The 25856-nt window shown below is 39.2% G+C and overlaps 1 protein-coding gene and 1 long non-coding RNA gene across 2 annotated transcripts; both read right to left on the reverse strand.

Moving 5' to 3' along the window:
- Positions 1 to 17063: 17063 nt before the first annotated feature.
- LOC145112962 (uncharacterized) lies at positions 17064 to 18532 on the reverse strand. Its single transcript, XR_013710700.1, has 4 exons — positions 17918 to 18532; positions 17762 to 17837; positions 17548 to 17610; positions 17064 to 17346 (listed from the first exon to the last, which is right to left on the reverse strand). It is a non-coding gene; the product is annotated as an uncharacterized LOC145112962 (long non-coding RNA).
- A 4595-nt stretch (positions 18533 to 23127) lies between these two features.
- LOC145110865 (uncharacterized) lies at positions 23128 to 24983 on the reverse strand. Its single transcript, XM_079047182.1, has 2 exons — positions 24876 to 24983; positions 23128 to 24791 (listed from the first exon to the last, which is right to left on the reverse strand). The coding sequence occupies exon 2, from the start codon at positions 24752 to 24754 to the stop codon at positions 23483 to 23485; it is 1272 nt and encodes a 423-aa protein (XP_078903308.1). The 5' UTR covers positions 24755 to 24791; positions 24876 to 24983; the 3' UTR covers positions 23128 to 23482.
- Positions 24984 to 25856: the final 873 nt, after the last annotated feature.

Here is a 25856-nt window from a genome sequence, read left to right on the forward strand (position 1 = left end):
TCTCTCTCCAAATGTAATTCTATTTGTGTAACACCCATAAAATTTGAGCAAATTTAAAACTTTTTAAATCATATAAAACCATTCAGTTACTACAGTTTGTTTTCAAAATAGTTTAAACATTAGAGTTCCCAGAAATCATAATCAGAAATCGAGGAAGTGTACGGTCACGACTTCGCCTTCCCGTGGTCGTCTGCTGAACCTGAAACAATAAACTGAAACTGTAAGCCCGAAAGCTTAGTGAGTTACCCCAAAAATACCAACCTCATACAACCATAACATATCATATAACAAACACAGAACAACCATGCATCTCGAGTCTACAGTGTGACTGGTCTGCCCGCACCGGGCCTTCAGTCCACCTGGTCCACTCTCTGAGTCTACAGTCTGACTGGACCGCCCGCACCGGGCCTTCAGTCTATCTGGTCCACTCTCCGAGCCTCGACACGTCTGGTCCGTCCTCTCGGGGACTTCAGCTTATCCGGACCGCTCACCGGGCATTCGGCCTGACTGTGTGCCCTCCTGGGCCTGCAGTCTATCCGGTCCGCCCTGGGTATGTTGGCCTACAGCACGAAGCAGGACCCGCCTCAACCCAATCCCCTTACCAATCAAACAATCATGTTCACATAATTATCATACGCTAGCATGTATATAACAGATAATCATACCGATCTAACAGATCACTAACACAGTAACCATCCTATATCCAGGATACCGACCTAACCGGTCACTAACATAACCTCATCCTAACTACCAGGATGCAGATCTAACAGATCAATAAACATATCAAGCAAATACCCGGATACAAATCCGATAAAGGGCTGGCCTTGGTGCCTTAGACCCTGTTGATATAGTGAGGATAACTCACCTCGCAACTGTCGATTCGAAAGATAAGCTCAACCTCTTGGATCACCGACATGAACTCCACCACCTATAGTTACCATAAAACCATTTTTCATAAATTTCCAAATTACCAAAATACCCCCAGAGGTTAACTGCTCAACCCTTGGTCAATGATAAAGCCAACAGTCAAGGTCAACAGTCCATGTTGACCCGACTCGTCGAGTGCAGTTTACCGACTCGTCGAGTCCTTCCTGAACTCGAGATGTCGTGAAATCCTTGGTTGACTCGTCGAGTTTCCTCGCAACTCGCCGAGTTCACACGTATCAAAGGTTTGGGGAAAAACCCTAGCCAACACGCCGAGTCATACGACTAACTCGCCGAGCCCAAGGCAATCTTCATCGGACTCGCCGAGTTGTTCATCCAACGCGTCGAGTACATGACTATCTTCATATGACTCGTCGAGTCAACCTTGTGACTCGCCGAGTCCCTTCAATCCTTCAACCATACAGATACTTTTTAAGTCATGCAAAGGCTCCATATTGCAGATCTAAGCTCCTAAGGCATGATTATCACGTGAAGTTGCGACCTTTACGTGCATGCAAGGCTCTATATGCTTAGAATGTCAATTCCAAGCTTACAATGGGGTTTATCTCAACACGGAGGGTTCATGCTTGTTACAGCTGGAGACTTTATGGCTCTAGAGTCCAAGATGAGCTCAGATCTGAAGTTGCGACTTCAGATCCTAGCCCATACCCGAAAATGGTTATCACCCATGTTATAAGATCCCTAATCTTCAACATGAAGAGATCTAGAAAGAACAAGGTCAAGGTAACAACTTGTTACCTTCAAATGATTCTAGATTGAGGTAGGCTTCAGATCCCCAAATGTTCTTTCCTCCAACTTCTTGATCTTCAAGCTTCTAGCAACAAAATAATCTTTCCAAGCTTGAAATTCACACTAATATGGAGCACACACACGGATTAGGGTTTCTGGACTCTCAAGAGGCAGTAAAGGGAGGCTAACGGGAAAATGATCCTTTAAATAGGGTGCAAAACCCCGGAAATTAGGATTTCATCCTCCAGCTCCTACTCGTCGAGTCCCTTCTTGGACTCGGCGAATAGGTCACTTAAGTGCGCGGCCTAACCAGCTGCTACTTGACGAGTCAGGCAACCAACTCGTCGAGTAGACCTTGAATCCATGAGAATTTATCATCATAAATTGATACTCGGAAATCGGGGCGTTTCAATTCTCCCCCACTTAAACTAGACTTCGTCCTCAAAGTCTACTGTGGTGAGCAACCTTGGATAGTGCTCCCGCATCCCTGCCTCCGTCTCCCACGTCCATTCAAATTCCCCTCCGATGCTCTCACTGTACCTTCACCATAGGTATCTCCTCGTTCCGTAGAATCTTCACCTTCCTATCCAGAATGGCCACGGCCTCTCAGAATAATTCAGGCGCTCATCGAACTGAATGTCATCCAACACAACCTTACTCTATCTAACTCGCAATCTGAAACCTGGATCCGGTCTGGCTCCCTGACAGACCACTCATACTAACCATCGCTAATTCTCTTCCCAGCACCACTAACGGACTATTCAACCTCGGAATTCTAAGATTCGTACTCGAAAGTAGAATCATGGATCACATTCTGCTGAACCCCTGTGCCTACGACCTACCGTCAACCCGTACCGGGTACCTTGGCCTACTACATAGAGCAAGACCACCTCAGCCCGATCGAGTGTAACATGCCTATAGCCCATCTGGATAAAATGTCCACACAGTACCGACGATCATCTAACATGTCGCTCCTTGTCGTCCACCCCGTCCATAGAATACAGCCCCGCAAGCAATTACCACCAACAACATACCTACCACTACCGACCCACCAGCAGGGAACTCATATCTATCCCATACCACGCTTCGGGTGGGAATACCAATATGCCAAGTCCAAATGATCATAGGGTCCGGTCATCCTCGGGATGGAATACCCTAGATTGAACTACCAACATGTCGAACCAATTCAACCCTCGAGTTGAAACTCCCAGGGTTTGTTAGCCTACCGCCTCAACCCTGCCGCTCCTCTTGAGCCTCCATGCTTACGAATTTCAGTCGGTCCGCACTGGGTATCTTGGCTTACTGCATAGAGCAGGACCGCCACAACCTTCCCCATATAATATGTCGCCATAGACGATCAGGAGAAAAATCTAGCCCGAATGCGCTCCTATAAAAGACATAATCAAGACAATCTCTATGCCCACATCCTATGACTGGAATACCATTACATGGTCCTTAGCATAGGTCTGTATTGCTTCTGAGCCCACAACATGAGTCTGGTATGCCCTCTCCGGCCCTCAGCTCATGACTGGAATGCTCCCGATAACCCATCGACATCGCCGTCGACACTTCAGATGTCCAGCACTCTGTCCTGGAGGTACTCATCTCCTCCATTACCCAAGAGAACGTAATCAATGTCCTTTACAACTCCAACAAGCGTCATAGTGCTGAAACCTCATCCTATACTATCCACTTGCAGAGCAAGTTGCTACCTCGTAAGACACATATAAACTCAAAACCTAATCATGAAACTAAAAAAACCCATGCAAAGTCTTCAGCATACTCCATCAGCATGTTCAATACTTGGGGACAGACCTACTGATTGCTATAACATAGCAGCATACTCAATACCTGCACATAGATCTACAAACACACACGTACAGAGTCTTCAGCATGACTGAACTGCCTCACCAGGCCTTCAGTCTACCTGGACCACTCTCAGAACCTTCAGCATGTCTGGACCGCCTCTCTGGGCCTTCAGCCTGTCTGGACCGTTCCCCGAGCCTTCGGCCTGACTGGTATGCCCCACCGGCCTTCAGTCTATTCGAACCGCTCTAATCTATTGAGCATCTCCCTAGACCACCCATCCTGGTGATCTCTCTCATGCTGACTGTTCTCACCCACTCGGGGTTCCGAACTCCTGCCCATTCTGTGGATTCTAACCCCGGCCTAACCCTAAGCCTCATGTTGATCGCCAACCTTCTCAGAAAACCGTGGTCTGTTCTCTAACCCGTGTATCTACCACATGCGCTAAATAGCCTGCACACTCGTGTTGAATGCACTATCGAACCCTGACCACTAACAGAATTCTCAACGGCTGATGCTACATTCGATAATTTCCAATTCTCCCCCACTTGAGACACTAGATACTACATACTGACAGCGAAATCAAAACACAACTCAACCGTCTCTACTAGGCATTATCACCCTTAACTACGGAACGATTAACCTTGGAGTGGACAGCCTCTGTAGTACAACCCTCCCGACATGGATCCATCGGACTTCAAAAGAAATTGAACCCTAGATGAACACTTTTGCATCTTCGATTCATAGCTACTGGTCCTGGAAGGGCGATTCTATACCCTAACTTCCATTCTCCAACATCCCTGGATACTAACCGACTACGACCCCTTGATACTAAACTCCCTTGACCCTTCTATATTCTAATGACTCATGCAGTAAGAGGTGGAAAAATTCACAATTTAATCATAAACAGCAAGATTAGAGATGGAATGTACCCGCTCCTGCATCTGGCGCTGTCCTGACCTCCTCTGCCGTAAGCTGGAAAGCATGTCCCTGAGCCCTCGTAGGCTCTGCTCTGCCCTGACCCGCGACAGTAGTCCTCAATGTAACAAGTTGTGGACAGTTGGCCTTCACGTGACCAACCTGATGGCAGTGATAACAAATCCTCAAGTCCTGAACCGGGGCCAACTGGCAACAATCCCTCGCACAATGCCCCTCCCTTCTGCACTTGCGACATGCACCACCAGACTTACAAACTCCGGTATGACCCTTCCCGCACTTCTCACAAGTGCGACCGCTCTGACCTCCAACCCTAGAATCAGCGGTCTTGGACCGCTTTGGCGCTGGCTGTGACTGCACCGGGGCCTGCCTTTGCTCTCGCAATTATAAGTCAATCTCCAGCTCACGCCGCCTAGCGGCCTCCTGTAAATCCAGCAACGTACCACATCGTTGTGTAGCAACGAACTGCCTAATGTCAGTCTTGAGCATGCTCAGATATCGTGTCATCTGAGCCTGCTCAGAAGCAAACTCCAGGCAAAACATCTCCCTCTCAGTAAACAAACGGGTGATTTTTGTCACCGACTCCGAATCCTGCTTCAACTCCAAGAACTCCAGAGCTAGCCACTCACGCTCGACCCGTGGTATGTAGCAGGAGCAGAACATCTCCCTAAACTGATCCCAAGAAACTGTACCTCTCTGCTCATCCGAATAAGACCCTGTCATCAACCTGTTGGTTTTTTAGCATTCTAACACTCCTATGGTGTACATGCAACCCTATAAACCTTGGATCTATGTTTTCTCTATTATACATGCAAATATTAACTATTCCAAGGTTTCATACTAACTAGCATATTATGAAGCACCTATACTACAAAGTTCTAGTTAGATGACATACCCTTTGATGTAGCTTGATATCTTCAAGCTTTAAGAGCTTAGCCCTAATAGTGTGGAAGCCTCAAATGGAATCACAAATCACCAAAACACCTTGGAAGAACTTGAGAGAATATGTATGCACACTAAAATCGGCCCACTCTTATTTTCACACACTTGTGCCAATTTTGTGAGCCAAGGACCCCTTTATATATTACGGAGGATTAGGGTTACATCCATGTAAACCCTAATACCCATGACCTTTCATTTACATAGGATCCATGGGTTAAAAGCTCCATGGACCATCCATGAAAGTTTAGCCCAACCTAAATGAACTTGGCTCATTCCATATATATAAGAGTCCATATTTAATTAGTTCTTTTTGATCACTTAATTAATTCTAAATTAATTCTTGATCAATACTAATTAAATAATATGATTCCATATTAATATATTAGAATTTATAATATATTAATATAAATCATAAATATACTATTCTCAAAAGACTATCCATATAAATTGTGCCGGTGAAGTGCAACCCAAATGGACCATGCCGGGTCGGGTCACGTACATACCAAATATAGTTATGGACTTAGACATTAATCCAACAGTCTCCCACTTGGATAAGTCTAAAACTATTATTGAGTATGACTTCAAAACCTAACTGGCAATCGTAGCTCTTAAAGCCGCTGTCAAACTCTGACCTTGTCAATGACTTGTCCATTAGATAAGGGATCATATATTCCTCCATTCTAGATATCATATGGACTGAGACATGGATTATCAATCATTCTCTCTGTCCATTTGTTGTTTCCCGATTTCCGATTTATGATGACTGACTGATTGAACAAATCAAATCAGTCCTGGCTTGGCCAAGCACTCACATGTGTCATCGCTAAATCATCGAGGGGCCCACAGATATCGCTTTTATCCCGAAGGTAAAAGGAATGGATAAACTTCGACTCATATGGCTTGTTCTACTACTTGTTGAATCATACACAAAGGCACGTTTTATAACATCGAGTTACCAAATGCGTTTTCGTGCAATCAATGTATAACCAACTCATAGTAACAACTCATATCTCTAGGTTTGAAGAATATAAGATATTATCGTCTCATGATCACTCGTGATAAATCCATGAAGTGATTCAAATGAGCGCGGGTTGAATCCAATACTCAGAACTTATGAGCACTCATGAGTGTTGTAGCACCACTTTGTCCACCAACTTGGACCTCTACAAACCAACCCATGACAGTCTTGATTCATATCTACTTCCAACATATGACCGACTGTGGATGGTTTGAATAACTTAATCATTCAGGAAGAGCGACTTAGTTATTCTGGAAGTCAAAACATGCAAAGTGAAACACAAGAATAAATGAATCAAATATGGTATCAAACCCTATGAATATAAATAAACACTTTTATTTATCACCATACTGATTACTCATTATTCATTGTTTCAGTTTTATCAACTTTATACTTGAATTAAAAACACTAGTTGTCCCATGCTCCAAGCATGTACACTATGTTTTTCTTAAACAATAGCTTTGCCATACACCAAGTATGTACTCTATGTTTGTCTATGATCCTTACTTTGTGAAATAAACCAATTGAACATAATTTCAATGATTCTAATTTCACACTCCCAAATCCTTATCGAATGTGAGAATTTCAAATTCCTATCATTTATCGAAATTTGTTTAGATTTTAAACTTATATGCACTGACCCTCTTATAATGAATATGTACAAAGTCACAAAGACTTGTCAACAGTCATTATAAGGTATTCCAATGGAGATCAACTCCATGGAAACTAAGTCTCATATTCAAAGTACATTGCTTTGGACATGCTTCTTGCATTAAGTTTTCTAATCTTACACAGATAACTTCCACCTATGGAGACAACTCCATATTCTCATTTTGACTATCACTTCTGAATAAGAGATGCCTCTTTTCAGAATATGTCAATATGGTCCTTCCAAAATTAGCACTATACTTCCAACTGTACCTGAGCAACCAATCTTCGGTAAACCTCAGATTGTCCTCGACAATTGCTTAATCATTTTAGTCATATCCAATTCTAGACCTTTTCCCTTCTTAATGCCTCTGGGCATTTGGAAAAATTTAGAAATGACAAATATTATAGCACATGCAATCGATCCTGTACCCAAAGCAAATGGTACACGATTCATGATGTCTCACATAAAGACATGATTCTAGACCAGTCTTTTGCTACAATATTTTTATTTGCCATGTTTTCAAAATTTGACTATGAAGAGGGATGACGTAATCATAATCGAATTTTGAGAACGCAATATATAGAATTTCCTTAAGTTGAACCAATCCAACATGAAATTCATATATATATTCTTGACTAAAGATGATTAAGGTCTCAATCTAAGCCTTTAGAACTGAAATGAAGTATATCCTCTCCCTTAATTATAGCAAAACAACTTTTTCAATCCCTGCAGCCTCACGAATTGAAACTTTTGTTTTCTATAATTAACATTGCTAACTTGCAACACTAACAATAATTATCATGCTCCCACTAACATGATGATTATTAGCATAACACTTATGCTCCCACTAGCTTTGACATGTACTCAGAAATCAGCTGGACTTCTAGAAATCAATACTTTATTGACTTTCTTATCAAAGTTCAGATTTCTGATACGAGATGCTTTGATAAAACTTTATCAAAATCATACACCTTTCCTTAGATAGCATGCATGTGTGTCTAAACAATTTCAGAACTATGAAAAGGGATGTCGTAATCATAGTCTCAATTGTTTAGACCTTTTGCCATCTGCTTCAAATCTACTTGGTGGAAGTGTTTCCTCACCATCATTTTCATGAATCGGAGAGAAACCTTATGACCCTTAGATTTTATGGTGTATGTGTTCTTATCCATGTGAATCGTCAAAACCATAGTCACAAGACAAGGATAATGACAAATCCAAACTCATATGGACTGAACTTATGCAATCTTAACTTCTTGCCACCTGGCAGTACAGGGCCTGCCATTGCTTCCAAATTGTTATGCAACCAATTGAGAACTTTCAGAACTCCTATGCAAAGCCAACTTTAAATGGAATGGGCACAAAATATGTCAACACGATAGGTTATAAACCTCAAGTCGTGTGCTAGTGAAGAACCTCAGGTTTTATTCTTGATTAGTTCTTGAAATTCTTTTTAGGATCTTTAAGACTCCCACTATCCTCTTGACATATAAGACTATCTTGCCAAATATTCAAGAGATAGTGCGGATTCTTTATCAAGACAAACACTTCACACAATTGGCCTTAGTTGGTCTTTGTTTTATCCAAACATCACAACTTACCAATTTCAAATGTACAAGAGTAGGACACTTTTACTCTTACATTTGACAAGTGTTTTAAACCTTTATTTAAGATATGTCACTCAAGTTACAATCTTGGAGTATGACTCTAAGAATTATTTTGGAACGAAGTATGACTCATCTTCCTGATCTAACCATTTCAACAATTCATGACTCCTCTTCTTAGTCATAAGAATGCACTAAGATGACCTTTAGAGGACTAATTGTGATATGATTTCTAAATCATTAAGATGATCACAAACATGATACTAAAGTACTCTCCCATCTTTTCAGATTTGAGAAACTTTTATCTTTCTGCCTAATTTGATTCTTCCCATTCGTTCTGCCATACATTGGGACTTTTCCAATGTTTCAGAATTATACTTAAACTTGTAAGTATAACCATATTTACTAAACTTTAGTAAATCAAATAGTCTTAACGAGCTTTGTGGTGGACATGACCAGTGCACAAGAATGTGTACTCGATCCCTTTAGTCCTTCACTTGACTCACACATCCATGTGAACAAGGAATTAGTCTTGATTTTCCAATGCTTGAAAGTTCTCATTCATCATACTATTCAACTTGCATGATTCCAAGTTTCGGTCCAAATGAAACTTGGGCGATGAGGAACTTTCCTGATTTGGTAAATTTAGACACTACCACAAATGAAAGAATCAAATCCATTTTCCAATATTGATGTTAGTGGAATCATATAAGCAACAATTTTCCACAAATGCCATTGTAAGGATACTTCAAATAAATAAAATTAAACAATTTTCTTTTATTTTAAAACTTTGCGGAAAAACTTATCCTTAGAATCCACATGGAAAATGGTTGTTATCTATTCCTTAGCAATATATCATAACTTTGTTAAGCAACTGCTCAAAATTCTGATGCGATCAAAATCCACCTTCGCGATCAGAATCAGCATATACTTCCTTTAAGATTTCTCTCTATTCTTTGATTCTTAAAACATCAACATGTGACCCAGTCACATCATGTAATGAGGATCTCAGAATAGAACTTAACAGAGTTAGATAATGGGCTCTACCTGATGTAGAGTCAAACTTATTGACTTTAACATCCTTAGGTAAATTTGGCAGCTTTGCAATCAACGCCCCTTCCTTTGGCAAAATAAACATATGGACCCTTTGGTAATGGGACTATCTCAGACTTAGCCTTTCTCTTTACCATTTGGTCAACCGGGTTGACTATGGCCAATCCCTTTCCATTGGGAAGAGAATGCTTTTTCTGGATTTCCAGTGTCACCATTGTCACTGTCCATAAAGTTTTTGGGAAGTTGATCTTCTAATCAAATTTGCTTTACTATCGTTCCAAATCATTGCTGATTCAGCAGCACCAAGCAAATAGATATGATCATTAAGGTTCATGTCATAGTCTGTTTCATAGTAGTCCCAAAGGAACTCACTATGTGACTTAGAAAGTGATGGAACATCCAACTTTCTCAAGACTTTGACACCCAACTCTCCCGGCTTGTCAATATGTGACTTCATCTCTAAGATGTGATCACACATAGACCTTGCTTGCCATTAGGGCTTGAGTGACCTTGAACTTGTGGGTTAGGGAGAATAATTGGAGGAGGTGGAGGAAGAGAAGTATGACTTCCATGAGCCAAACTCGGGAAGTCATATTCATTAGGAAAGCTTGGTTTGGGAAGATCATTGTTGTCTAAACCAGACATCAACAATGGGAGAAATTCACGTAAAGTTGATTTAAATCCTTAATATAACACCCAATATGATATATTAAGGCTAGGACCCAACAAAATATTTTATAACTTGGAAGAGGGATGTCGTAATCCAAGCTATAAAATATTTGAAGGTAGGTGAATGACGATTCACCAATTTCCACCAAGATAAACGAAATGTATTATTAGGTTCATTGAACTTTTCAATGGCATGTTTCAATCTCGAGTGTGCCCTTCAGGTTTTGTGACTGGGATGCCGAGGATCACAAAACAAGGTGTGAAGTCACCATGCAAATATACTTGGTACCCTTAATATTTACCCCTCAATCGATGTGCCGGTTAACCACACACGCTCCAACGATACTATGATAAACATTAAGTTACCCTTTGCCTACCTTGTTAAGTCCAGGTTAGTGTGCCGGTTAACCACACACGCTCCACTAACAGCTTAAACAAAGTGCAAAGTGTAATTTCATGGATTAGCACCTTATTCACATTTTCCTAAGTAACTAAGATTGGGAATTTATAAGTGTTTAGTTACTTAGTATTTATCATTATACTTATAATGAAGGGAGAATTATAGTCCTTGTCCTACCTGCTCGGCTAACGACCCTCCACCTGTCAAGGAAGCGGTGAGTGAGAGTGGACACCCATTAAACTGCCATTTTATAGGCAGTAACCTTATACCCCCCTTATAGACCGGCTTCGTGAATGAGTCCTACTAATGGTAACACGACTTTATCTTATACATATCTATATAATTAAAATTATAATAATAGTATAATGGTTGAATTTTAAACTTTTAAAATTCCAAGGTCTAGTTTGGAATTAAAGTATACATGGGGGGTAACTTTACAAATTCCAAAACTTGACGACAAGTTTTGAAACCTTTCAAAACTCTTGGATTTTTCATAACTTATGAGTTTAATTAAGGTTTAATGAAAAAAAAAATTCAAGTTCCATAACTTGAGGACAAGTTATGGAGTTCATAAAAACCATTAAGATCAAATATTCCAATTAACACAATAATCAAATAATTTTTCTATGATCTAGATTAAACTCATAAGTAAAGATAATTCACATCAACAATTTTCAAGAAATTAGATAATCATATAAACTAATACAAATCTTGAAACTTTGACAATTATCCTTTGAAGACTCTTGGAATTCATAACCTAAAGAGTTAATAAATGAGACATTTCACATCCATAACTTATGGAAGTTTCAAAACTCTTAAGATCATAACTTTAAAAAAAACTTTTGAGTTCCAGAATTTTATGACAAAATTTGTAACTCCTTAAAACCATTTAGATCAAACTTTTAAAACAAATAAAATAATCATATCATTCTATCTTTTAATAAATTGACCTAATTCAACTCTTGTAGTAAAGTGACTCAAATTTTATAAATAATTAGTTTTTCATAAAATCAAGTAATTATCATAAAATTTGACAAACTTCATGTTTTTTTTTCCTTCAACTTGAAAAAAAAAATACATTTGCATCAAATATAATAGAAAACAACCCATGGCTCTGATACCACTGTTGGGTTTTAGTATACTACAACATCCTATGGTGTACATGCAACCCTATAAACCTTGGATCTATGTTTTCTCTATTATACATGCAAATATTAACAATTCCAAGGTTTCATCCTAACTAGCATATTATGAAGCATCTATACTACAAAGTTCTAGTTAGATGACATACCTTTTGATGTAGCTTGATGTCTTCAAGCTTTAAGAGCTTAGCCCTAATAGTGTGGAAGCCTCAAATGGAATCACAAATCACCAAAACACCTTGGAAGAACTTGAGAGAATATGTATGCACACTAAAATCGGCCCACTCTTATTTTCACACACTTGTGCCAATTTTGTGAGCCAAGGACCCCTTTATATATTATGGAGGATTAGGGTTACATCCATGTAAACCCTAATACCCATGACCTTTCATTTACATAGGATCCATGGGTTAAAAGCTCCATGGACCATCCATGAAAGCTTAGCCCAACCTAAATGAACTTGGCTCATTCCATATATATAAGAGTCCATATTTAATTAGTTTTTTTTGATCACTTAATTAATTCTAAATTAATTCTTGATCAATACTAATTAAATAATATAATTCCATATTAATATATCAGAACTTATAATATATTAATATAAATCATAAATATACTATTCTCAAAAGACTATCCATATAAATTATGCCGGTGAAGTGCAACCCAAATGGACCATGCCGGGTCGGGTCAAGTACATACCAAATATAGTTATGGACTTAGACATTAATCCAACACAACCTCAACCAGTCCTTCACCCTGGCCCTCAACATGTTCAGAGCACACCTGACCTTCTGGTCAGTCGGGATGGAACATGTGAAAAAGCATCCCTCGATGTACGATAGCCACCTCATGGCTATGATAGGGTCCTGAGTCCCATCAAAAGTCGGGGGCTTCGTGTTATCGAAGTCCCGATACTGAAAAGGCCGACTGGCCCCTACCCCTGCCGCTGTTACAACTGCAGTAGCTGTCGCGGCAGCCGCCTCTGCAAGGGCTACATAGCGCTCGTCAAAGTACTCAACCATGGCGGTCTTGATAGACCCAAACATCTCTGGTAACTGTGCCCGAAACATAGCGGCAACCTCATCATGCAGGATCTCTCGAATCCTGGCATCTAGCTCCTCCGTCCCCGTCTGTACCACAGTCTTGGGTGCTGCTGGCCCCTCCTGGCCGATAACCTCAGGCGCTGTCGGGGCCTCCTGATCGCCCTACCCTGATCCCGATCCGGATCCAGTCATAAAACGCTTCGTAACCACCATACTGAAAATATAACAGGAAGATATCAGACAATCCGCACAACCGACGGGGAACCTAATCCCAACCACACCCTAGGGGTTGTGACTTCCTTGCTACGCGTATGGGTCCTGTGCTTTCAGTAGTACGGGCCCATACTACCTTCCACACCTACCCATATTTGTCTCAAGTATCACCACAACACCCTAACAATATACATAAACATAGCAAACGGTCAATCCTCACTCCTAGAGGAATGCTAAATACCTTGTAACTGGCCTCCCGACCTCTCACGACCCACCCATCCATGAAACTTCCACCAACCCTGCAGCACTAGTGTATGCTAGCCATACATAACGTTGGACCCTATAGACTTTCGAATATCCAATCCAACCCCAAGCTCTAATCAATAAGAACATAACATACAGCTAAATCAAACATTTTCAGGCTATAAGATCTTAATTATGTACGACCATGATGCATACACTAAACAACTACAATAATGATGTCAATTTCATATAAGGAAAACCCTAGGCTATCAGGCATCATACAATCAGGCAATTCTATCATGCAATTCCTAAAGATCCCTAGCCTTGTACTAGCATGATGTTCTAACACATTGCAATATCAAATAACTATATGGTATTTTGGGGTCTATTTACTGGCTCCGGCTGATCGTACACTTCGCATCCTCCTTTCTTATTTTGAAAACCTTTTAAGAAATCATTTTGAAAATCTTTTCCTTGGGTTGAGACTGGGTTCACACGAATGTTCCTCCAATTCACCCAAGGCTCTGATACCAACTTGTAACACCCATAAAATTTTAGCAAATTTAAAACTTTTTAAATCGTATAAAACCATTCAGTTATTACAGTTTGTTTTCAAAATAGTTTAAACATCAGAATTCCCAAAAATCATAATCATAAATCGAGGAGGTGTACGGTCACGCCTTCGCCTTCCCGCGGTCGTCTACTGAACCTGAAACAATAAACTGAAACTATAATCCCGAAAGCTTAGTGAGTTACCCCCAAAATACCAACCTCATACAACCATAACATATCATATAACAAACACAGAACAGCCATGCATCTCGAGTCTACAGTGTGACTGGTCCGCCCGCACAGGGCCTTCAGTCCACCTCGTCCACTCTCTGAGTCTACACTCTGACTGAACCGCCCGCACCGAGCCTTCAGTCTATCTGGTCCACTCTCCGAGCCTCGGCACGTCTGGTCCGCCCTCTCGGGGCCTTCAGCCTATCCGGACCGCTCGTCGGGCCTTTGGCCTGACTATGTGCCCTCCTGGGCCTGCAGTCTATCCGGTCCGCCTTGGGTATGTTGGCCTACAGCACGAGGCAGCACCCGCCTCAACCCAACCCCCTTACCAATCAAACAATCATGTGTACATAATTATCATACGCTAGCATGTATATAACAGATAATCATACCGATCTAACATATCACTAACACAGCAACCATCCTATATCCAGGATACCGACCTAACTGGTCATTAACATAACCTCATCCTAACTACCAGGATGTAGATCTAACATATCAATAAACATATCAAGCAAATACCCGGATACAAATCCGATAAAGGGCCGGCCTTGGTGCCTTAGACCCTGTTGATATAGTGAGGATAACTCACCTCGCAACTGTCGATTTGAAAGATAAGCTCAACCTCTCGGATCACCGACACGAACTCCACCACCTATAGTTACTATAAAACCCCTTTTCATAAATTTCCAAATTACCAAAATACCCCCAGAGGTCAACTGGTCAACCCTTGGTCAATGCTAAAGCCAACAGTCAAGGTCAACAGTCCATGTTGACCCGACCCGTCGAGTGCAGGTTACCGACTTGTCGAGTCCTTCCTGAACTCGAGATGTCGTGAAATCCTTGGTTGACTCGTCGAGTTTCCTCGCAACTCGTCGAGTTCACGCGTATCATAGGGTTGGGGAAAAACCCTAGCCGACTCGCCGAGTCATACGACTGACTCGCCGAGCCCAAGGCAATCTTCATCGAACTCGCCGAGTTGTTCATCCAACTCGTCGAGTACATGACTATCTTCATATGACTCGCTGAGTCGACCTTGCGACTCGCCGAGTCCCTTCAATCCTTCAACCATACATATGCTTTTTAAGTCATGCAAAGGCTCCATATTGCAGATCTAAGCTCCTAAGGCATGTTTATCACGTTAAGTTGCGACCTTTACGTGCATGCAAGGCTTTATAGGCTTAGAATGTCAATCCCAAGCTTACAATGGGGTTTATCTCAACATAGAGGGTTCATGCTTGCTACAGCTGGAGACTTTATGGCTCTAGAGTCCAAGATGAGCTCAGATCTGAAATTGCGACTTCAGATCCTAGCCCATACTCGAAAATGGTTATTACCCATGCTATAAGAGCCCTAATCTTCAACATGAAGAGATCTAGAAATAACAAGGTCAAGGTAACAACTTGTTACCTTCAAATGATGCTAGACTGAGGTAGGCTTCAAATCCCCAAATGTTCTTGCCTCCAACTTCTTGATCTTCAAGCTTCTAGCAACAAAATCTTCTTTCCAAGCTTGAAATTCACACTAATGTGGAGCACACACACGAATTAGGGTTTCTGGACTCTCAAGAGGCAGCAAAGGGAGACTAAGGGGAAAATGGTCATTTAAATATGGTGCAAAACCCCGGAAATTAGGGTTTCATCCTCTAGCTCCTACTCGTCGAGTCCCTTCTTGGACTAGGCGAGTAGATCACTTAAGTGCGCGGCCTAACCCGCTGCTACTTGACGAGTCAGGAAACCAACTCGTCGAGTAAACCTTGAATCCATGAGAATTTATCATCATAAATTGATACTCGGAAATCGGGGCGTTACAATTTGGTTACTGGTTATGAGGGCAACCTATATATATATATATATATATATATATATATATATATATATATATAGTTATGAGCTTAGACAACTTAATCCAACAATTACCACCATCTTAGTATCTAAATTGTAAAGCTTATAAGCTTTCTTTCCAAATGGGTATCCAATAAAAACGCAAGGAGAAGCTCGAGGGATAAATTTGTCTCGATGTTCTATAAGCGTGCACATGAAACATAAACACCTAAATGCTTTAAGGTGAGAATATGAAGATTTTGTCCCAGTTAACTTCAACAAAGGAGTATCACCATTTAACAATTTTGTTAGAAATCTGTTTATGAGATACGTTGTTGTGAGAACACATTCCCCCAAAAAGTAATAAGAAAATTGGATTGAAAGAAAAGTGCTCGAGAAGTTTCCAACAAATGTTTATGTTTCCTCTCAACAACTCGGTTTTTGTTGAGGAGTACTTATGTAGCTAGTTTGATGTAAAATGCCCTTTTCTTGAAGAAATAGAGTTGCTTCTCTACTTGAACCGAGTTCAAAACCATTGTCTAATCGGATGGTTTTAATTCTTGTCCCAAATTGATTTTCAACTAGTGCAATAAATCCTTGTAAGACTTGATAAGCATTCACTACTAGAAAATCTGAAAATACCTACAACAGAATCCGTAGGTATAGAGCGTTACCTACGGAATTGTGACGGAAAACATGTCGTTAGCATAAACGCCCGTGGGTAAATAATACCGACGAATTTGTGACGGATTACCTACGGAATACCGACAACTTTTTTCCATCGGTAATTTACCTACGGAATAACTACGGACTGAAAGAGCGACGGATCTCCTACGGATTACCGACAGGCACCACATTGACTGTCATTTGACTTTATTGCTGACGGATTTCCGACGGAAACTTTTATCTATGGAAATTCCGTCACTAATCCGTCACTAAAATGAGTAGAAAAAATAAAAATAAAAATCCATATTTTTCGGCATAAAATAAGAAAAAATACAGAAATTAAACATATAATGAATTACTTAATCAACCACAAAACTAATAAACATTACTATAAACTTTGCCAATTATAACATTATACTTTGCATTTACTTAATGTATTACATAGAAGTAGCTTAAATACAAACCAATACAATTCATATTCATACAAACACAATGCATTTCAATTGTCCTACCCTACTTTGTATGAAGATATTCTTTGTAACTATTTCTAACATTGCCTTTGCTTCTTGCTTTGGCTCTTTTTCTTGCAACCATACAAATATTGCAAGTATTATCCACTGAAACAGTGAAATAGAGCAACAATCCTGTATCAAACTAACAATGTGCAAGCTAAGCTTGCCTGAAAAAATGTAAAAACAAGTATCAATTCCTAACCGAAAGAAAAAATGTAAAAACAAGTATCAATTACTAATTGAAAGAATGTGTAACTGTTACATATAAAAGTAGTTAGTTATAGTTTTCTTTTAGCATATAAAAGAAATCATATCGTATAAAAAAGTTATAAATAAACTCATCTGTACCAAAGGCTACAAGTTATTACCTCATTAAATTAGTAGTTAGTTCCAAAACCACTATCTGCACAAGTTAGTTCCAAAATCACTATCTGCACATATATCCAACAGTCAATCTTCAACAAACAACTCAAATTAGAATCGTCAATAGAAAGACATTAAAAAACTAAGTAGATGAATCTATTTATTAGAGATGGAATGACTATAAACTTAAATAAGAAGAAAGGGAGAAAGAGAGCCAACCAAGTGCTACAAGATGTCACAGTGACAAGAACTCGAACTCCAGACAGTGACAAGAACTCGAACTCCAGGTAGATAACTATATATTAGCCAAACAAGTATGGTAACAAGCAATGATCGATAATAACTAAAGCAAAATGGAAGGGAATCGAATGGTACATTAGTCGACAAAAAGAGTTACCACCGGAAATTGCAGCGGTGTTGGTCCTCGATGGAGCGGTGAAGTAAATCAGTAAAATTGATAAGAAGTGGAAAATAATTTAACCGGAAATCAACATATAAGTAAATCAATTTAAGCATACCAGAAAATCGATTAAAATCGATTTCATATTCAACAACTCATATTCAATTCAGAAAATTGATTTCACTGATTTTAAACAAATTGAAAACAAGAACCGAGGAACATACCTGTTGGTGGTCAACGATCTGAAGGGTTCGGTTGGGCGCCGACGAGAAGAGAGTTTCGCTGACGAAGGGCTGAGGGCGGCGACAGGTTGAGGCCGATCATCAGAAGTAGTGGAAAAAAGAAGGGTTTCCAACGAGGAAGAGTTTGGTGTAGCGGTGATAGCGATGTGCAACGATGTTGGAAGGTGATTCGATGACGGCGATAGCAAAGAGCGGGGAGCTACATCTGAGATGGGGAAGAGGAGGCGGAAGGTGAATCGATAGTATTTGATTGAATCCGAGGGAAATATTAAACCTAGGTAAGCGAATTTGGGGGTGGCGGGGTTATTTGGGTTTTAGAATTTTTTGCCCAAAAAAACCCCGCTAAAATGGGTTTTGTGTTTTTCCCCGGGATTGCTACGGATCTCCGACGGAAAAGCGACCAAATTAAAAAAAAAAAAAAAAAGTGCTTGGGGTGAGATTCGAACTCGGGTATCTTACAAAGAAAGGGAGGGGATTACCAACCGGCCGGGAATGACACATCCATAAACTTGTGATCCTTAATATAACTTATACAATACTCATTTCCTTTGTTTTATTACTATTGTTATCATTGTCATAATAATAATAATAATAATAATAATAATAATAATAATTATTATTATTATTATTATTATTGTCATATTTATTATTATTATTATCTCCATCATCATCATGATCATCTCCATCATCATCATCATCACCGCCACCGTCGTCGTCGTCATCATCATCGTTATTATCATTGTCATCATCGTCATCATCATCGTCGTCGTCATCATCGTCGGCATCATCATCGTCATCAACGCCATCATCATCATCATTGCCTTCCTTCAATGAGCTTCAAACACACCCACAATAAGCTCGCATCACTCAAGGAGGCTCTACGGTTTCGAGATTAGGGTTTGAGGCTATGGAGGCTAGAAATGATGACAAAACTTGGGACTTAAGGTGTTTAAATAAGGTGTAAAACCCCAAAATTAGGGGTATATGTGAATCTATGTGTAAATGTATATTTGTGTATGTGTATATGTTTAGCCGTCTGCACCTTTCAATCTGTTACCCCTTTCATATACATTCACACATTTATTCTTATCCATTTAACAATTAATTTGTTAATTAATTAAAAAAATTAGAAGGTGTACATTAAAACCCAAAAATTAAAATAAATAAACTACAAATTTTATAAACAACATATGATCGATAGGTATGTGTATGTTTATGTATGTATGCGATGATGATATATGTTTATGTATGTATGTATGTATATATGTATGTATGTATATGTATGTGTATGTGTTGGAGGCTTTTGGGACGCACGTTTTTATGAACCAACTTGGCGAGTTAGTGAAGGGAACTCGACGAGTTGGACGCTGTTATAGAAACCCTAATTTTTAGGGTGTTACACCCTATTTAAAGGCCTTAAGTCCCTTGGTTGGCCTCTTTACCAGCCTCCTCTGTCCAGAAAACCTAAATCGAGCATTAACTTCCATTGTTTAGTGTGTGAGCTCGGGGAGAGCCTTGAGTGTTCATTTTTGGTGCATGTTGAAGGAGCTAAGGAATTAGGAGTTTCTTGGCTTGAAGAAGAAGTCTTGAGGTGATCTGAACTGTAATTACGGAAATTATGGGCTTAGGTTAAGGCCCATATGGAATTGGGCCCAATTTAGAAAATTAGGCCATCAGTGGGCTTTTATGGATCTAGTAGTTTATGGAATTTGGGCTTGAGTTATTAATGGGCCATCGAGATACAAAGTGTTGGAATAGAAAGAATGGTTGGCCCTTAAGGCAAGGCCATGTATGGGGTTTGGGCCCAATTTGGAAAATTAGGCCATTGGTTGATTAGTGGGCCTTTAGGCCTTTCAGATTGTAGTTTGGGTCATGGATTTGGACAAGGCTAGGTTAGGGGTAGAATGGTCCTATACTGTGACATCCCCATTTTCACGGCCAGAAAAGACCGATTTTGTTTATGCTTTATAAAAATCAAAGTACTTTTTTTTAATAAAAATGTTGCGGAATTTGTTCCCAGAAAAACATGATAAATGCGTTATCAAAGCATTTGCGAAGAAATGTATTTTATTCATTTTCAAAACGTTGGGATGTCATCGTTAATACAAAAACATAAGCATAAACAGAACTTACGTTCATTTACACTAGTGATCTACGTCTCTTTTAAATCTCTCAGTGTATAGTAGCTTCGTATCGACACCTGTGATACAAATAAGCTTGAGTGGGTCAGGTTGGGAAACCTGGTGAGTACATAGGGTTTTCAACCCACAATAATATAATTATTATGTTTAAACATCAAACAATCAACCCAATTACCCATCCCTATTATCTTCCTTACTCTTAAGGGTCTACCCTAAGAGTCATCTATCCTGCATTCGTTCATTCCAAAGTCCCTTGCTTCCAGGGTTTATAAGACAGGCACTAAGTCCATAGCTGCTAATGCTTGTTCGTAAAGCACTAATTCCATAGCTGCTAAGGTTCATTCATCGGGTACTAAATCCATAACTACCAGTGTTTGTCTAACAGGTACTAAGTTCATAGCTACCAAAGTTTATCTAACAGGTACTAAGTCCATAGCTACCAACGTTTATCTATCAGAAACTAAGTCCATAGCTACCAACGTTTATCTATAAGGTACTAAGTCCATAGCTACCGACAATTGGCACTAAGTCCATAGCTGCCGATGTTATTTATTAGGCACTAAGTCTATAGCTGCATATGTTCACTCATATCATCTTTCATCTCTCATCATTCATCTACCCATGTTTACCCAACATATTTGTAGATATAAAATACATATACAGTTTAAATCATTTAAAACATGTATAAAAACGTTCATCCAGCATAGACAGCAAGTATTCAGACAGTATGCACCCAATACGGTATTTTAAGATAGTGATTTGAATGCCTATCCCCTGCCTATGCTAAGCCTTTACAACCTACCCTTACCTGTCCGCCTTGAAGTCTTGAACTGTTGTGCCTGCACATACCTTTTCTTGCTCCATCCAGAAGGTAGCTTGAACTGGCATTGTACAGATAGATAGCCAGTAGAAAGAACTATTTCCAAGATGGAGAGGTGGGAGAGGAGAGAAATTGAAGTGTTTTTATTTATATTTTCTAATTTTGTTAATTATTTACTAATTTAAAAGAAAAAAGTTAATCATTTAGGCTTTCCTTTTTCCTTTCCCCTTTTCGTTTCACATCATCAACTCCCACCCATGACAATCATTCCTTCCAACACTAACAATCGCCTATCTCAAACCACCATTGCAATCCTTCAACACCACTAACCAACCTGTTTATGTATCTCTATGTATGTGTGTATATGAAATCGAGCAAAGAGGGTTCCACCAAACGGAGAGATGCGCCGGGAAATACACCGGAAGATGCTTCGGGAGACACGCCAGAAGATGCGTCGGGAGACACGCCGGAAGATGCGCCACTGAACGGAGGGAAAAAATCGGGAAATGGGGAAAGAGGAGTAAGAATGTATGTGTGAATGTATGTTTCTATGGGTATATATGAATGTATGGTTCTATGTGCATATATGAATGTATGTGTCAATGTGTATATGTATGTATGTATATGTACATATGTTAATGTGATTGTAATTTTAAAGTGTGAAAGGAGTAACCGATCGAAATGAGTACGCCACTATAAACATCTAGGTATTAGGTATAAGTTGGGAAAACTATAGATAATCATTTACAATAGAGATGCGAAAAAAAACGAAGCGAAAAAAACAACGTCCGGTGCCCGAAATGTCGAAAATAAAAAAAATCCGTAGGTAATCCGTAGGAAATTACCGTCGGAATAGCGACGGACAGCCCCTTCCGTAGGTAATCCGTACGAAATTTCCTACGGATTACCTACGGAAGGGGCTGTCCGTCGCTATTCCGTCGGTAATTTCCTACGGATTTTTTTTATTTTCGACATTTCGGGCACCGGACGTTGTTTTTTTCGCTTCGTTTTTTTCACACCTCTATTATACATGATTATATATACTATCACCAAGTTATACCTAATATATATGTGTGTGTAACCACGTGCACCTTTAGATCCGTTACTCCTTTCGCACAGTTACTCCTTTCACATACATTCACACATACACACATATGTACATATACATACATACACATACACAATTACACAAACATTCACATATAACCATAGACACATACATTCATAGAGGTTGGTCAATGTGTTTATGTATGAATATATGTGTATGTATGTATATGTGTGTATATGAATCTATGTGTATGTGTGAATGTGTGTCTAAGAATGTATGTGTGAATGTATGTTTCTATGGGTATATATGAATTTATGTTTCTATGGGCATATATGAATGGATATGTTAATGTGTATGTGTGTGTATGTATATGTACATATGTTAATGTGATTGTAATTTTAAAGTGTGAAATGTGTAACCAATCAAAATGAGTACGCCACTATAAACATCTAGGTATCAGGTATAAGTTGGGAAAACTATAGATAATCATTTATAACATGCGAAAAAAACGACGTCCGGTGCCCGAAATGTCGAAAATAAAAAAAAATTGTAGGTAATCTGTAGGACATAATAATAAAAATAACTGAAATAATAATAATAATAATAATAATAATAATAGTAAAAAATTAATAAATTACTATTTAGCGACGGATTTGTGACGGAAATTAAACAAATTAGTCTTTTTGTCAGTTCCGTAGCTATTCCGTCGGTATTTACCGACGGATTTCCGACGGATTTGTCTTCCGTCGGTATTCTGTAGGTATTCCGTCACAATATTGTCAGTAATTTAGGGCATCGTTTTCCGTCGGAATTCCGTAGGTATTCCGTCGGTATTTTCCGACGGAATATTTCCGTAGGAAAATTTCGTAGGTATTTTTAATTTTTCTAGTAGTGATTACTAGAACGAGTAAAATCATCAACAATTGTTAAAATATAAGAGTAACCATCATAAGTTTTTGTATTATATGGACCCCATGTATCGATGTGAATAAGCTCAAATAGAACCTTAAAACGAATACAACTGTATCACATGGGAGTTTATGCCGTCGAGCTTTGGAAAAAATTGTATTCTTCCTAGGAAGGGTTGAACTGTTGAAGGATCAAATTATTATCATGTTGTTGTAATAGACATTACTGCATGTTCCTTTGGCCCAGTAAGCCCTTTATATGGAACGATATCATGGACATTCGTCTGGATACAAATCAATTTAGGGATGAGAACGAAAAAGCATAATCTACACTAAAAAAGATTTAGAACAAATTACTCAGCCAACATTTAAAAGGGAGGCTCAGCTCATTTTGCCTTCTTCACTGCCATCCATGACGTAAGCCTTCTTCCTTCTATCCGCCCTATCTAACAGACAAATCACAATGTTACACGTAGCATATATAGCATGAAACTTCCAGCTAGTCTTTGGTGGTTGATGCAGCACTGCTCTATGGAACACCGTCATGTAATAATGAAACCCGACAGCAAACCCTACAAACATCTGCCCGAACGCCAGTAACTTCGTCCCAATTCCTGTCTCCGTCGAAAAAACCAGCACAAAGTACATCAAAAGCACCAAAAGGTACAGCACATAAGACAGAGTCTGCAACAGCTGGATGCAGATGTATGTCGACTGTGAAGTAGCATAGAAGAACTTCAATGGCTCCAAGCCTGTTATCAGCCAAGTGAGGCACAGTATGGAGAAGTAGATTGAGAGGTAAATTTGGATGAAAATCACGAGTTTTTGAAGAGAAAAGTAGGCTTTGATTTGACTGAAGATGACAGAAACAAGAACAAAGGGTATCATAATGAATGCGAAAGAGACCATAGAAGCAACAGTTGGTGCGTACTTCGTGCCCACGATAGGTTTCATGCCATTTGTTATTTCTTTATTGGCTTCCTTCAGATAAACTTTTGAAGTCATTGAAAGAACTTCCAAATCTGGTAGCAATGTCTCTTGAAATCTGGAAGGTAGATCTCTGAATCCATCAACAAAATCCACTTCCTCATCGTCTTGATAACTCCATTCCTGTGATTTTGTTGGTTTATTTGATTGTTTGGTAGTGGATTTGGTTTTCTTTGATGGGTCTATCGACTTTTGGCTCAAAACTGAATTTGGTTTTGTTAAATTTGATGTTTTTGATGTGGGTTTTGTATAATTTGTTTTCTTTGATGAGGGTTTTGCTTGAAATGACGAATCTGTATTGGTTTTCGTTGAGTTCTTGACGGAGATGACAAGCTTGAAAGGCTTTGTCAGGTTTTTGGCTGAATTTGCAGTTATAAGTTCAGTTTTGTTTTTGTTATTGGTAGTTAAGAGGGTTGTACCTAGACCATTGTGAGAAGTACTTGACTTCTGCTTGACATGTTGAGCAACTTCACGTGACTCTTCAAGAACATGTTTTTCTTCTAACATTCTCCTCCCTAAGAGCTCAAAAGTGGTACTAGAACTCGTCGGAAGATTAGCAGTAGTGTAGGCAGAAGAATGTACAAGCATTAAAGCATAGAGGACAAGCACACATAGGTGTACCTTTCTAGTACTTGCGAAGAAGGCTTGGACTTGAACTGAAGCCATGTTCTATGCACCGAAGTCCCTGTTATGACTTGCTGACCTACAAGATGCAGAATATGTATAAATATATAAAGCAGACGGTGAAGAAAGAAAGAGCTGTGATGTCGGTGCATAATTGACAAACCAGAAGTTGATGGAAGGTTCAATGAGAAAAGAAGACTTTTGTGACACTAAAAAGCAAAAGAGGGTAGGCATAGGTATTTGTTCTTCCATTGTTCACCTTCAACTTTGACTATGGGTTGGGTTCCATATTTCAAGTGCAAGTTGCCATATGGTGTATTATTTAGCCTCGAAGGTTGGTGTGTTTCTTGTTTGTTTTGACTTGCCATATGGTGAAAACCGAGTAGATGTTAATTTAAATACTGATCCTATTTATCAACGTCAAGCTGCAATTTAACTATTGCTTTGGAAATTATTTTTATACTAAGATAACGTTACAACGATGGTAAGAAAGATATTGAAATAAGCAAATAGAAAACCATTTGAAGTTGTGATCAAATCAATGTCTTTAAAATATATTAATCTTACTTCTAAATGATGTTGGGTTTTCGGCTAAGTTGATAAATATGGAAGGTTGAGAAGCATGTTGGTTATTTTCGAGGAAAGCCCACCATATATCGGAGAAATCTTGAAATTTTATTTATATAATTTAAAGGAAATGGAGAAATCTTGCAATTTCAAGATAATTAAGAAAATATAAATTGTTAAGAGATTACATTGGTTGAAAGGCATTTATATAATTTAAAGGAAATGGAAGGTTGTTGCTGGTAGACGTGGCAATTCGTGTATTTGTATCATGAAAACGTGTCAACCAAGAATTTGACACGCAACGATTACATGATGAGAGATAAGCTTTATCTCAATTTTTAAGATGTATTCGTGTTGTGTATTCGTGTCGTGTCGTGTCTCTCACAGATTCGTGTATTCGTGTCTCAGATTGCCAGGTCTAGTTGCTGGATAATGATGAAAACTTGCTATAATAAAAATATAAAATGAAGAAAAGGGCATTTTGACTAACATTAGTCAATATGTTTGTGCGTGTGGTGCAAAAGCACAAGAGAAACTCTTAGTCAACAAGCCTCATATATGTCAAAAATAACTAAAA

The sequence above is a fragment of the Lactuca virosa genome, chromosome 5 (genome assembly GCF_052849685.1).
Source record: "Lactuca virosa cultivar CGN04683 chromosome 5, Lactuca_virosa_CGN04683_v6, whole genome shotgun sequence".
NCBI classification, from domain to species: Eukaryota; Viridiplantae; Streptophyta; class Magnoliopsida; order Asterales; family Asteraceae; genus Lactuca; species Lactuca virosa.